Consider the following 14627-nt stretch of genomic DNA (forward strand, 5'->3'; position numbering starts at 1 on the left):
GGGCGGGGGGGGGGGGGGGGGGGGGGGGGGGCGGGGGGGGGGCGGCGTGGAGCGCGGGGAGGAAAAAAGAGAAAGAAGTGCCTCTGAGAATTTAGGTTTTGGGGGGGTTTTTTTGTAGAATTCTTGGTAGGTAGGGTGGGAGGAAAGTTCAAGAGGGAGGGAACATAGCGGTACTTATGATTGATTCATGTTGATCTATGGCAGAAACCACAACATTGTAAAGCAGTTATCCTCCAATTAAAAATAAATTTAAATTAGAAAAAGACAGTAGAGGGAGAAAATAATTCTTGGTGGAGACTTTGTAGAATTATGTGATTCTTAAATCTATGTGCTTTGGTAACTTTAATACAAATAAAACCAACAAAAAAGCCATATGTCTATTAAAATTGTCTTTGGACCTAGCAATGCTACTTCCAGGAATTTATCTTGTAAATTATTTGGCAAAATTAATGGAATACAAGGTTATCTGTTACAACACTGTTTATAATAACAAATGATTGGGAACAGTGTTTTGCCTAAATAGTTGCATTCATACAAAGGAATACTATTCAGCGATGCAATAGGATCAGTAAAGCTCTGTGTACTGAAAAGAAAGATCTCAGAGATAAATTACATAAACACAAGACCTTGAATATGGTATGCTACAATTTCGGTGGGGAAAAAAAAGAGAGCTAGACTATGTAATTACACATATTTATATAAAATATACCTGGGAAGATACATTTTTTTAAAATGAATAACTGTTTTCTGAGAAGAACTGGGTGGCAAGGAGATGGGGTGGAGGAAAACTGCAGTATAAAACCTATTACATGTTTCGAAAATGTAAGTGAGTAATTAAGTAATTCTAAAAGTGGTCATTCCAGGAGTCTCAGTGAGAACACTGGTATATGGATGAGGACAACAGGAATGGAGACTGATGAGCAGGTGGGCTTAATGATTGATGGGTGTGGAGAGGCAGGCAAGCAGGAGTCTAGCAGGAGTCCCTGGTTCCTGGCTTGTACAGCCAGCTACACTGTGATGACTTTGGAACTTGGGAGGAAGATAAGGAAAAAAAAAAAAAAAATGAGCTCCTTGCTTTACTTACTGGATTTGAGCACAAGCTGGTTGAGGATATCCAGCAGGTGCTTGGATATGTGGGAGTGACGTTAAACTGAGCGGTCCATGAGGTTTAGGTTGTTATTGAAGCCTGGGAGCCAATGGGATTGTCAGGGAGAGAGGATCAGGTGAGAAGAGGTTATAGCTGAGCACCAGTAATATGACCAGAGCAGAGCCCAAGAGAGAAGACCCAGCCTAGCCAAATCACAGAAATTGTGGATAGAAAGAATAATTTCAGATGGAAAAGAATGGACGAGCATTTCTTCAGTACGAAGCCTCCCCTGATTCCACTCCTGTCGCTGGCTATTTTAATATTCTTAGCAGTTACCACCACCAAAGAACCCATCTGCCAATGCAGCAGACAAGAGATACAGGTTCCATCCCTGGCTTGGAAGATACCCTAGAGGAGAGCCTGGCAACCCACTCCAGTATTCTTGCCTGGAGAATCCCATAGACAGAGGAGCCTGGTGGGCTACAGTCCATTGGGTTGCAGAGAGTCAGACAGGACTGAAGTGACTTAGCACGTGTGGTCTTAATCTTAGCGCCATGAGGATAGAAAACTTTGCTTTAGTTACTGATTGTGTTCCTAATGCTAACAGAGTGCCCATCCACATGACAGGCTCTTATTCAGTACTATGGAGTGAATGAATGATTTCCTTGACATGTTTCTCTCCCTTGCCTTTCCCATTTTTATCTCCAAGTCCCATTATTTTGGTTGCAAAGAGTCGGACACAACTTAGCAACTGAACAACAACCTATATATTTTATCTTTTAAATATTTCAAAAACGCTTCATTTCCACTGCCATCTCCCTGATTCAAAATTTTGTAACCTCTTGCCCAGACCTGGGATCAGCAAATGACAGCCCAGGGGCCAAATGTGGGCTGCTGTTCTTGTAAACACAGTTTCTTTGGGTGGCAGGCATATGCATTCACTCACGTTGTCTATGACTGCTTTCATGCTCCAAGAACAGAGGTGAGTAGTTGTGACAAAGAGGCTTGCAAAACCTAAACTATTTCCTAAGTGGCTTTTTACAGAAAAAACGTTTTCCAGCTCCTGCCTAGACTACTACAGTAGCCTGTGCTGTGCAATGAGCAGGACTGTTGAACTGTGACCTTGGCTGTTCATTCTAGGTTGCCTGGTGAATGAACAAGCTGTCACTGGGGGTTCCCCCTTTTCCTAGGGGAGGGGAAGGGCTGCACCCAATGATACGTCCCATGTAACTGGTGTCTTCTTCACCCCAGCAGTGGAGATTGTAACATTCCATAGGCAGCCCAAGTCCAAACTGCCTGTTTTCACTTGCTTGTGTATTCCTCCATCGACAAGACTGCTTTTTTACACTTGTCCTATAAAAAGGTAAATATGCTCTCTGCACTGAGACCAGACTCTGACCCTCAGCTTGCCTCTCCATGGGGATGACAGGAAGATGGAGGGTCTGTGCTTTCCTTTCTCTATAATTTTTTTTTTCCATATTAAACCCATTACTTAACCCATGCTCTGCAGCTTTGTGGAATTCACCCTGCCAGCTGGTTCATGATACCTAGACAAAACCCATGTTAAACATCAGTGGGGACCCCAAAGAAACCACCTAACACAACAGCCTTGTAACTGACCTCCCTGTATCCAGGTTGACTCTTCCAGTTTATTCACCCTGCAGCTGGAGTGAGTTTTTCCTAAACAAACCTGTCAGATATCCCATTCTTCTCCCTGTCCTGCACTGGCCAACAGCCCAGTTCACAACCCTTTAATGGCTTCCTGTTGGCCTTAGAAACAGTGGTGCTAGTGGTAAAGAATCCACCTGCCAACGCAAGTTGTGAGTGTGAGCCCTGAGTTGGAAAGATCCCTTGGAGGAGAAAATGGCAACCCACTTGTTTTCTTACCTGAACAATCTCAAGGACAGAGCAGCCTGCTGGACTACAGTCAGTGGGGTCACAAAGAGTTGGACACAACTCTGAGGGCACACAATAACTCTGGGGCACCCAGTAACTCTGGGGCACACAATAACCCCACTCTCTCAGCCCCCAGTAACCACTCTTTCTACTCTTCCTCTCTATGAATCTATTTTAAGTACCTCTTGCAAGTAGAATCATACAATATGTAACAAAATCTTTAACATGGCACAAGGCTGCCTTTCTTTCCAGCCTAATCTCCCACAATTCTTCCTCTGAATTCTAGACAAATACTATCTCAGTCACATGTAACATGTTCCTTCCTGCTCCTGCACGTCCAGTTACCTTTATCTGCAATGCTTCACTTTGCCTGTTCTTCAGTCTCAGTCAAATATTGCTTCCTTGGTCAAGCCTTCCCTCAGCTCCAAGTCAGGTTCCCAGAACATCTTGAAACTTCATTGGAATTTTACATTTATGATCCCACAGCTTCTCCTATGACTTAAGCCAGCTGAAATCAGCTTTGGGGGTCCCTGGGAAGCACATACACTGAGGTTTTCAAGTATCCTTAATAATATAAGGATGTTTGTAACACTAAGCTAAATATGATTGATCTGGATTGGCTCTGACTTCAGAAGTAAGTTGCACTATTATTGGCGTGGTAAAGGTTTTAAAGAGAAACTAAACTTTGGGCCTAATAACTTCAGTCCAAATGTCTGCAGACACAAAAGTCTAGTAGTTCTTCAACAGCTCTCTGATCTTGCTGAACCTTCTGGGTGGATTTGTCTGAATTTCAGTTTATGTTTACCTGGAAACAGACCTGAATAGGGGGGTAAAAACAGGCAGATTATTTGGTTGGAAGCAGCTGTGTGGGGGTAAGGAGAGTCAGGCTGGGGATGAAGGAATATAACAGGAGCAGTTTCTGGTCCGGGCAACCCTAGCTGAGGAACCAAGTAGAGCGAGCCTGAGAACTGGCCCTCTGAGACCTGGCGCCCTTAGCAGTTGACTCCTGCCCATTCTGGTTGAGCATCAGTTGTTGCTGTTTAGTCACCAAGTCCTGTCCAGCTCTTTGCGATGCCAAGGACTGTAGCTCATCGGGCTCCTCTGTCCATGGGATTCTCCAGGCAAGAATACTGGAGGGGGTTGCCATTTCCTTCTCCAGGGGATCTTCCCGACCCAGGGATCAAACCTGCGTCTCTTGCATCTCCTGCATTGGCAGGTGGATTCTTTACCACTGCACCACCTGGGAAGCCCCAGAGCATGAGTAATTGGGAATATTAACCCGACTTGAGGCAAAAAAGCACAGCACTGGACCTACTTGAAGTGAGGCTTGTCAGGCTACCTATAACTGTCCACCACAGTTTGAGCTCAAATTGGAGGTGGCCTAAGAGGTATGACTCAAGCCTGATTCCATCCACAGGGTGAAGAGCACCTTTCAAATCAAACTCCATAGACCACTGAACACCTGATGACATAACATACAGTTTCCAGTGCAATTTCATAGAAAGTTTTTTATTAGTGAAATAGTCCATTGCATTAAGGGTAGAAATACACATGTCAAGAATCACATGAAAGGAACCAGCAGTATAAACTACAGGAAGAACATTCTGGGCAGCATTCTCTTTAATAGTCACAAGTAATTAATCCCAGTGATAGTGTCCAGAGGGCCGAGGATGGAGGTCACCTTTCACAGAACTCTCATTTCAAGCAATTGAAAGAAAGAATTAGTCTCCCTTAAGTAAAAACCCCAATAGAAGTTAGTTGTGTAGTACCTGCCCTGCTTGACCATTAGTGATCTTTCTAGAATAAAGTCTAGTGGGACAAGCCTGGAGTGGAAAGTGGCAAAGCCCATTTCCTGTCCTGTGTTCAACTCCCAGTTTTCCTTGAGAGAAGGGAGGTAACCTCTCTCTGTTGGGTTTCTCTGTAAATTGAGCATCATAGTACAGGACATGGTATTGATTGTGACAATCACACAGATTTTGGGAGCCTGTCTAGGATCACAGCTCCACAAAAATGATCATGAGGAACCGTTTGATATTTTCAACCGAAAACCAAATAGGTACATTCGTTCTTAACCAGTCTATAATCTTGACTGCAGCATATGGGTTTGCCACAGATTTTTTAGGAGGAAAAATATCAAATGTGATTTTTTTAAGCCAAGTAACTATTAAGAATCATATGAAAGGGGGGTCCCTGGCTGTGTGGGATTCAGTCAAAATGTGTACATCTTTACCTGTTACCATAGTATTTAAAGATTTCATCTCAGATGATTATATCTTGATAATAGAATGAATCAATGGGTATGCACTGACTTATCAGTCTTATTTGTGTGAATAAGTGGGTGCATAACAATAAGATGTACCAATTATCTAGTTAAATGTTGATGAATTAGAACATCTAGATATTTGGCATTACTAAAGACAAAATAACTTCAATTTAGCATCTCACATTTTGGTGATTTGGGATATCTATAGGTTCTATCTTAATTTATAGAGAAACTGAGAGTTTAATGAATTGCTCCTTCAAAAAAGGGAAACATTACATATTGCTTTAGTGTAGAGAGTAGGAAAATTGGGGCAAGGAAATGATTTATTGCCTCCATACAGGGAGCAGAAGCTATATTTGTGAAATCTGTGGCTTTTTCCCCTCATTTGCTTACACTGAAACCCCGTTTTAAACAAAAAATTCCTGCAGAATGATTCAATTGTTGAGAAGTTCTCTGTGCGGTCTGCCAGATTAACTGTACAAGTTTCTCAATCCAAAATGAATGGTGAGCATTAAGAATCAGAGAAACTGCCCTTAAATATGCTTGAATTCTGTGACAATGGATGGTTCTCAATCCTGACTCAGGTTACATTGAGAGTCAAGAGGTCTTCTGCAGACAGGTGGCTCTGCTTTAGACACCAAGCAACCTTTATTAAAAGTACTTCCTGTGCAATATTTTAAAACACATCACTCTGTCAGCAAAACGATTGTCACAGGAAGCACAGGGCACATTTTTCTCTACTCAGTGAGTGAGAGTGAGCCAAAAAACATCAGAAGGAACTGAATCTGAGGTGAGAACAACTCAAAAACAATTTCAGAGTTACCAAGAAGACTGCCCCAGAAGAAATGTGTATTTAGTGCAGTAAGACTTCCTGAAATTTAAGTGTAAGTTAGGTTGTGGATAGATGGATTTCCTATATTGATAAATAATTTTACAAATAATCACTCAATAGTATTGTAGTTAATACAGTCATATTTGGCAAGGGTGGTTCAGGGGAAAAAACATCAGTTACTGATTACATTTTCCCAGAAACACCTTTCCACATCAAGATCATTCTGACTAAAAAAAAAAAAAAAGAAACAAACTACCCACAAAAGTCATAACTAGCACTCTATTCTATATGAAATATCTGTACTTGTCCTCACCAACATTATTTATGCATTCTTTCAATTCACAAAAGTACAAGTCAAAAATCCTCGGGTGCTTGTCACTATCAACTCATGGGGACCACCCCAACAACCCCTTCTCCACTTATTCCCATCCTGGGTGAAAGTTGGTCAGAAGACTGAATTATTATCCTGGAGGAATTATGAACTGAAGATTCGCAAGAAAGGCAATATGTACTTTTTCAAAAGAGGAAATTAAATGCATCTGAATACTACTGAATGACGTTTACCATTTTACCCTGCATTCCGAACTCTTATTTACTTCTGTTTGGTGGATGAAATGAATGGAGGAATACAACATAAAGTAATATGTATGTATTCTGAGCACAAAGTCTGGTGAATGAAGAGTATTGAATAAAGTTAGACCAAGTAGCATTAACAAGTGATGCAAAGACATTATAACCACGACAGTGGTCACAAAATTCTGGAGCTACCAGCACCCAACAATAACAAAAAATTACAAGCGTTTATTAAATACTTGCTAGACACATGAAAAAGAAAACAATCTGTCAGGGACCACAGGATCCTAACGGCCAACCAGGTCAGCCTGTTCCTGAACCTCTGCCGGAAGGTGCTCATCACACGCCGGAGCCCCGTGATGAGCGCGTCCTCCTCCCGTCTCACCAGGCGGCAAGCCCGTGAGGACAAAGGCGGTTGCCCGATGTGATCACGGCCCAGGTCACAACAGTGCGCATGCTTCCTTCCCCAAGCACGGCTCGTGGTTTGATTAGGTTCGTATGAGGGGCGCTCTTTCGTCCGCAGTTCCCTGAGACCAGAAGAGAGGACAGTGGGGTTAGGCGGTCACGTCACCGGCTTCTCCCCAGAGACAAAAGGTGTGGGGAGCGGGTGGAGGAAGGTGGAAAGAGGAGAAACCGCTAGGAAGGATGTCGTCCCGCTCACCTTCTCTTGGCCTGCTGTTCCTTCTTTAACTTTCAGCGCTAATCCTCTCCAGGAGGCCTGCTCTAACATCCTCACCCTGACACTGGAGCAGTACCCTTCCCTGTGTCGACGTGAAATATAATCCTCAGAACACATTATTTAATTTGCCTCCTTCAAGGGGAAACCCATCAGAGAACAATGTCTAGGAGGTGGTGGGTGCAGTAACTGTTTGCTTGTTGAATATGTGAAGATGGTTAACTGTAGCAGCATTCACGACATTTACGTGGGCTTTCATCTGCGTCTGTGGCAGTAAGATCCATTTTACAGTGACTTTAAGATCCAGAGATAGAGATGGAAAGATTGCTGCCTCACCCCTAATTCATGCTAATGTGATGGGCATGGGTCGAGAGGCATACTGGAAGCATGCAGAAGACAGGGAAATCTGAACTAACATGATTTAGATGGTTTCAGCCTATTTCATTTCCTACTTCATATTTGCCTCAGACACTTAATGGAGGTGGCGAAGAGAGAAGGGGAAAAAGCCTTTGTTGCCAACTGGAAAGCTGGTGGGAATTTAAGAAAGGCTCATCGAAGGTGTTTAGACCCCTGGGTTGGCCTGTTGGTCACTTAGGGAGGCCAACCTGACCATTTATCCCATCCATTTGGGGATGTTCCCATCCTTCCAGAAAAGGAACCACTCCCCCGTGCCCACCATTTATTGTGCAGTAACGACACAGTGGTAGGTATCTCCTGATACACCAGGGATTCTTTCCAAGCAGATCCCTGGCTGCCTTGCTCTGTAATCATGGAGCTGTTTTGTCCTATAACTAATATTTATTGAGCTCTTACTAAATGTTTACACTGGGCCAAGTGCTTTAGGTTTAAAGTATCATCAAGTCCTCACACAAAAATTCCTAAGTGAGGCTCAGTTATCCCATTTTACAGATGGAGAAACTAAGGTATGATTTCTAGGGTCACATAGCTATTCAGAGTCAAAACTGGAATTTGAACCTGGACATTCTGACACCAAAGTCTGGGTGCTCAGCTGTTATATATTCTTCTTTCCAAAGATGTAATCCTTACTCCCAGGGGTCTAGTCCCAACAAGAGAGTCTGAAACACTGAACAGTATTATTCTATCACCCCTCCATCTTTGACACACTTCCCTTGCCTCTCCTTTGGCTCAGCTCAGCCTAAGTAACACAACCATGAAATCACTGTGCCCAGCATCAAACCTCAGAGTCCACCCTAATGAGCCCACTGACACCCCTTCAATGAAGCACAGCTGAAGTCTTCAGGGAACATAATCCTGTAAGGCAGACATTCCTCCAGCCACTGCTCACCTCATCTGTAGATCCCTGTCCTCTGCACGCAAGCCAGGTGAAGATGAGACCAAATAACACACCCAGCGCCATGATAATGTAGGGTATGTTGGTGACAATCAGAGTAGTGTTAATCACAGACTTCAGTCGACTTGCAGTCTCTTTATCAATGAGAACACTCTGCGGAGAGGAGCAAGAAAATAGTATTCCCTTGATTATATGGAGCAAGAAAATAGTATTCCCTTGATTACTAATGAATATCCAGGGGGTAAAGCTTTTTGCGCTTTCTTCCAAATCATTAAACACAATTTGGGTATGTCCTCCTGTCAGCAAACCAGAGATACTGAAAATCCATTTATAAGTTAGAATAGCCAGAGGGGGCACTTAGTCATTAATGTCTCTTCTTTTCTCCTGAGCATGTTTTACTCTAAATTGGTGGGGGAAAGGAGGGAGAAAATATTCAGATAATACCAAGAAGTATTTCCTCCTCCTGAAAAAGGAGGGGGAGATATTGGGACGATACCAGCTTTTCTTTTGTATCGGACTCCAGCTCATCCTTCAAAGTCCAGCTCAGCATAACTTCCTTCCAGAAGTCTTCTCTGGCCACATCAGGCCTCGTTCAAGGCCCCTTTTCTGAGCTGCCATCTCACATTCTAAAGTCCTCCATCACTGTCTTCACATTCTGCATTGTAACTGCCTATTTACCTATTTGTCTCCTCTTGACTGTGGAGTATTCCTGAAGTCAAGACTTTTATTTCAGTCAACTAAAAGCTGGATATAGCACCCCATACACGGTAGGTGCTCAATTAATGTCAGTTGATTAGATGAATAAATGAATGAAATACTCCCAACAAATGGCATGTAGAAAGTATCATTTCTCTCTTAGTTAGCTATACTAATCGGGATCAGAGATCTCAACAGAGAGTATTCGGAGATGTCCAAGCTAATCAGAATTGCAAAGGGTATTGATAAATAAGGAATTATTTTAGAATAACACTTTCTGGATGAAAGGCAAAGGTATTATCACCTTAAATTGTCATGGCTGAGGTATCTGAAGAGCTTAGTTCAGTTCAGTTGCTCAATCGTGTCCGACTCTTTGCAACCCCATGAATCGCAGCATGCCAGGCCTCCCTGTCCATCACCAACTCCCAGAGTTCACTCAAACTCACATCCATCGAGTTGGTGATGCCATCCAGCCATCTCATCCTCTATCGTCCCCTTCTCCTCCTGTCCCCAGTCCCTCCCAGCATCAGGGTCTTTTCCAATGAGTCAACTCTTCCCATGAGGTTACCAAAGTACTGGAGTTTCAGCTTTAGCATCATTCCTTCCAAAGAACACCCAGGGCTGATCTCCTTCAGAATGGACTGGTTGGATCTCCTTGCAGTCCAAGGGACTCTCAAGAGTCTTCTCCAACACCGCAGTTCAAAAGCATCAATTCTTCGGCGCTCAGCTTTCTTCACTGTCCAACTCTCACATCCATACATGACCACTGGAAAAACCATAGCCTTGACTAGACGGACCTTTGTTGGCAAAGTAATGTCTCTGCTTTTCAATATGCTTTCTACATTGGTCATAACTTTTCTTCCAAGGAGGAAGCGTCTTTTAATTTCATGGCTGCACTCACCATCTGCAGTGATTTTGGAGCCCCCCAAAATAAAGTCTGACACTGTTTCCACTGTTTCCCCATCTATTTCCCATGAAGTGATGGGACCAGATGCCATGATCTTCGTTTTCTGAATGTTGAGCTTTAAGCCAACTTTTTCACTCTCCTCTTTCACTTTCATCAGGAGGCTTTTTAGTTCCTCTTCACTTTCTGCCATAAGGGTGGTGTCATCTGCATATCTGAGGTTATTGATATTTCTCCTGGCAATCTTGATTCCAGCTTGTGCTTCTTCCAGCCCAGCGTTTCTCATGATGTTCTCTGAAGAGCTTAATGCTATAACAATTATTAGCAACAACTGGGAGTTTAGGCTTAATTTAGGCTCAATTTGCAGGTGAAGGCCCATCAGAGTCTCCTCTGGAAAAAAGGGGTGAGAGAGCAGTCTCCAAGGTCGCTTCCAGGTCTAACATTTTACTTTCCTAAAGAAAAGTCAAGTTCTTTCTGGGTGGGAGCAAAAGCACGAGGTTTCACTCCATCATTCCCTGGACACAATCCAGTCTTTAGCAAAAAGTCAAAGCAAAGGTTCAGGTGGAGGGGACTTCAGATATGCTGCAACTTGGCAGAACAGGGCCCTTCCACACTCTCACAAAGCCCTACTTCCAAGGCGCTCCCCACAAACAATAACAGTAATGACCCAGGAGAAACAGCAAATAGGTCCTGTAAATGGTAAATATTGCCTGAATTTTTCCTATGAAACAATAAAAGCCTTGTCTTAGAATTGTAATCAAAAGCCCTTCAAAAGTTTATCAGTGTGGCTACTAATACAATGCTAAGTGAAAAAAAAAAAGATATCAAGCTCAATCTACTATATGGGTCTCAAGTTTGTAATAGCAAAACCAGAAAAATACTGAGGCAATGTAAGCAGATGTCACCTGCATTTTTCTCTGACGGATGGGCTTGCTTATTAAGCAGTTCACTTTTTAAATGTCATTTTTAATTTCCCAAGAGTTCCAGAAAGAGCACGTGTTATTTTTACAAAATGCAAAACATCAAATTATTTTTACAAAGCTGTTTTGGAGAACGATTTTTATAACACAGTGTTGAGGAAAATAAAGCAAGTTAAAAACAGTTTACCAGTCTGGCTCAGGTTTTGTGAGAAATCGTTTTTAATTTGTCTTTTCTTGCTAAGCTCTGTTACTAAATCTTCTGCAAAGAAAAAATATTTTTATGGAAGATAGAAAAATCACAAAACTTTAAAAAATGTTACTGTTAACACTGGAAGCCAGTCCCATCAAGAATTTGATCCTGCAGCTTTTCTCTCAAAACTGGGTGAAAGAGAGAAGGGAAATTGAGGAGAAATCCCTATAGTAAGTGTGATATGAGATTCAGAGAAAAATTTATTACAGGCGTTTTACATAGTGGGTAGGTGTTTTCTGAGCCTTCAGAATATGCTTTATTTACAAAACTTCAATTAATACCTAACAATTAGGGATAGTATTTCTCTGGGTACACTGTCAAAGAAATTTCTTCAGAGAAACTCCTTTTGTTTGAACTAAGACAGGATCAGTTTCCTATAATCCATGATGTATGCTTGTTTATCACAAAGTAGAAGAGACGTCTATGCTGTGATGAAGGATAAGGCAACCACATATCACTCCAATCAATGGGCAAGTATCCCATTTTATTTAATCATTTCTCAACCAGCTCACGCTCTTTTTCACTCTTTTTCTCAAGTAATAAATGGTAAACTGATCACCTTTACATTTTGGTTCTTACACAACCAGCTTCCAGAAAGGAGCTTCACCCACATAATGTTCTTGACAAGGGAAATTTCTTTCTGTCATTTTCAAATCTCACAGACAGATTCATGTAAACATATAAACAGAAAATTTCTGAGGACAAACAGGTTTTTAAAAAAAATCGCCTTTGACCTTTCTCACATCTAAAATTACACATAGCTACAATCACAGACACCATAATGGAAGGTCCCCAAGCTTCCATAGGTGAAATATACCCATGGCTCCCTCCGAGGACTTACCTCATTGATATACATCACTGGGAAAACCAGGGTTTGAATGTTTCCTGTTTCACTATAAAAACAACAAAAAAGATTATTTTATAAACATCCTCATTATGATGGCACACTGGCCCAATGAGGTAAGTGTATATGAAAATTCCAGCATGAAAATTTAATTACCCAGAATTTATGCAGCCTTCTTACCTTTGCAAACACATAACAATCAGCAGTTAGATCACAAACAGTCTAGCAATTTGAAGTGTTGCACATTTATGGAAAGTGTCTTTACCAAAGCACAAGATGCTGAAAGCAAATTCATCAAAATGAAAACTATATTCCCAAGAGTTATGGGAGGGAAGGCTCCAGCCACCTCATGGGAAAAGACTCATTGACTCACTGGAAAAGACTCTGATGCTGGGAGGGATTGGGGGCAGGAGGAAAAGGGGACGACAGAGGATGAGATGGCTGGATGGTATCACCGACTCGATGGATGTGAGTTTGAGTGAACTCCGGGAGTTGGTGATGGACAGGGAGGCCTGGCGTGCTTCGATTCATGGGGTCTCAAAGAGTCAGACATGACTGAGAGACTGAACTGAACTGACTAAGTATTATCTATCCAAGAGCCTGGAGCAATCAGCTAGTGAGCACGTACTAAGCACCAGCTCTGCCCCAGGCATCTTGGGAACACATCTTAATTCTCACATGCAGAGGTATTACTGCCCCAGGTTTAAGACAAGGAAATGATGGCTCAGAGTAAGCGGCCCACAACTACCACGAAGAAGTGCTGGAGCCAGGACTGTAGTTCCATTTTGATTCTAAGGCTCTAGATCATAACTACTAAATTATATTCCCTCAGAAATAGACACATAAAATACATTCTTACAAACCACACTTGCTTCCTAAAAAGATGCAAAACACCTGGGTTTAAATCTGGCAAATTCGATGAGGGAAACTAACCAAGTCTGATCGACAGGCAGACAGAAAAAAATGATAAATATGATATTATAGATATATACTACAGTTTTGGATCCAGGTTTTTCATCTGCCATTAAATCATAATTAGCATTTTCTCAGTGTCCACTGAAAAGTCTCAGCAGGAGACTGTACTCAGGAATCCTAACTAAGCAGTGGTTTTTAGATGGTGTGTGGGGATACTGAACTCCATAGAGTTTTAAATCACCCACAGGAAGGCTCATGGCTGGCCCTGGGTGGGAGCAGTGGAAAGAAAGGAAGGGAGGAAGGGAACCAGAGCCATGGTGTGGGAAATGTTTGCTGTGTGCTGTGCTTAGTCAGTCATGTCTGCCTCTTTGTGACCCCATGGACCATAGCCCTCCAGGCACCTCTGTCCAAAGGGATTCTCTAGGTGAGAATACTGGAGTGGGTTGCCATGCCCTCCTCCAGGGGATCTTCCCACGCCAGGGATGGAACCCAGGTCTCCTGCACTGCAGGTGGATTCCTTACCATATCTATATGGTATCTATATAATAGCTAGATATACCATACCTAGGGCTTCCCTGGTGGCTCAGAGGTTAAAGCATCTGCCTCCAACGTGGGAGACCCAGGTTCGATCTCTGGCTCTCCCCTGAGCTCAGGGAAGGCTAGATGGGATTCTCCAGGCAAGAATACTGGAGTGGGTAGCCTATCCCTTCTCCAGAGGATCTTCCTGACCCAGGAATCAAACCAGGGTCTCCTGTGTTGCAGGTGGATTTTTTTTACCAGCTGAGCTACCAGGGAAGCCCATGGGAAATGCTTACTGGATGGGTAAGAACAGCCTCTGTAACTTTACTAGCTGTGTGAGTTCTAGTTCTAGCAGGTTATTAAACCTCTCTGTGCCTCAGTTTTCTTATCTGTAAAATGGAGATGAAGTGAACTGAAGTTAGTCACTCAGTTGTCACTCTTTGCGACCCCATGGCCAGGCTCCTCTGTCCATGGGATTATCCAGGCAAGAATACTGGAGTGGGTAGACATTCCCTTCTCCAGGGGATCTTCATTCTTTACTGTCTGAGCTACCAGGGAAGCCCCACAGGGTTATTGTAAGGAATAGATAAGTATGTAAAGAACTTAGAACAATGGCTGATTCATGGAAAGAATTCTATACATGTTTGCTTAAATAAAATAAGTAAATTCTAAGACCAAGGCAGCCCATGAAGATGCTGACTCTGCCTCATCCCTGAAGGACAAGGGTGAACAGACTTAGAAGTGCGCTGTACCCCCTCCCGACAGCAACCCCACCAGAAAGTCAATGTAGCAAAACCACCCTCTGCCTTTGCAGAAAGAAGCAAAACTTACATGAAGTCATCTAATTTTCTGACATAAACGTTGATCTGGAACCTCTTGGCTGCTCTTAGGATAACTCCAGTCAACTGCAAATCAGAAAAGCAGAAAGAAAACATTCAGT

General features: G+C 42.7%; 1 protein-coding gene across 1 annotated transcript in view; it reads right to left on the reverse strand.

The window, feature by feature from the left end:
- Positions 1-4471: 4471 nt before the first annotated feature.
- SCARB2 (scavenger receptor class B member 2) overlaps positions 4472-14627 on the reverse strand; it is an 80475-nt gene continuing 70319 nt past the window's right edge. Inside the window, exons 9-12 of the mRNA XM_040237129.1 lie at positions 14519-14592; positions 12251-12302; positions 8634-8792; positions 4472-7178 (exon numbers count right to left, since the gene is read on the reverse strand). Coding sequence (XP_040093063.1) covers positions 7140-7178; positions 8634-8792; positions 12251-12302; positions 14519-14592 — 324 coding nt within the window. The 3' untranslated portion in view covers positions 4472-7139. The remainder of the gene's footprint in view (positions 7179-8633; positions 8793-12250; positions 12303-14518; positions 14593-14627) is intronic.

Source organism: Oryx dammah, unplaced genomic scaffold (genome assembly GCF_014754425.2).
Source record: "Oryx dammah isolate SB20612 unplaced genomic scaffold, SCBI_Odam_1.1 HiC_scaffold_3, whole genome shotgun sequence".
Lineage (NCBI taxonomy): Eukaryota > Metazoa > Chordata > Mammalia > Artiodactyla > Bovidae > Oryx > Oryx dammah.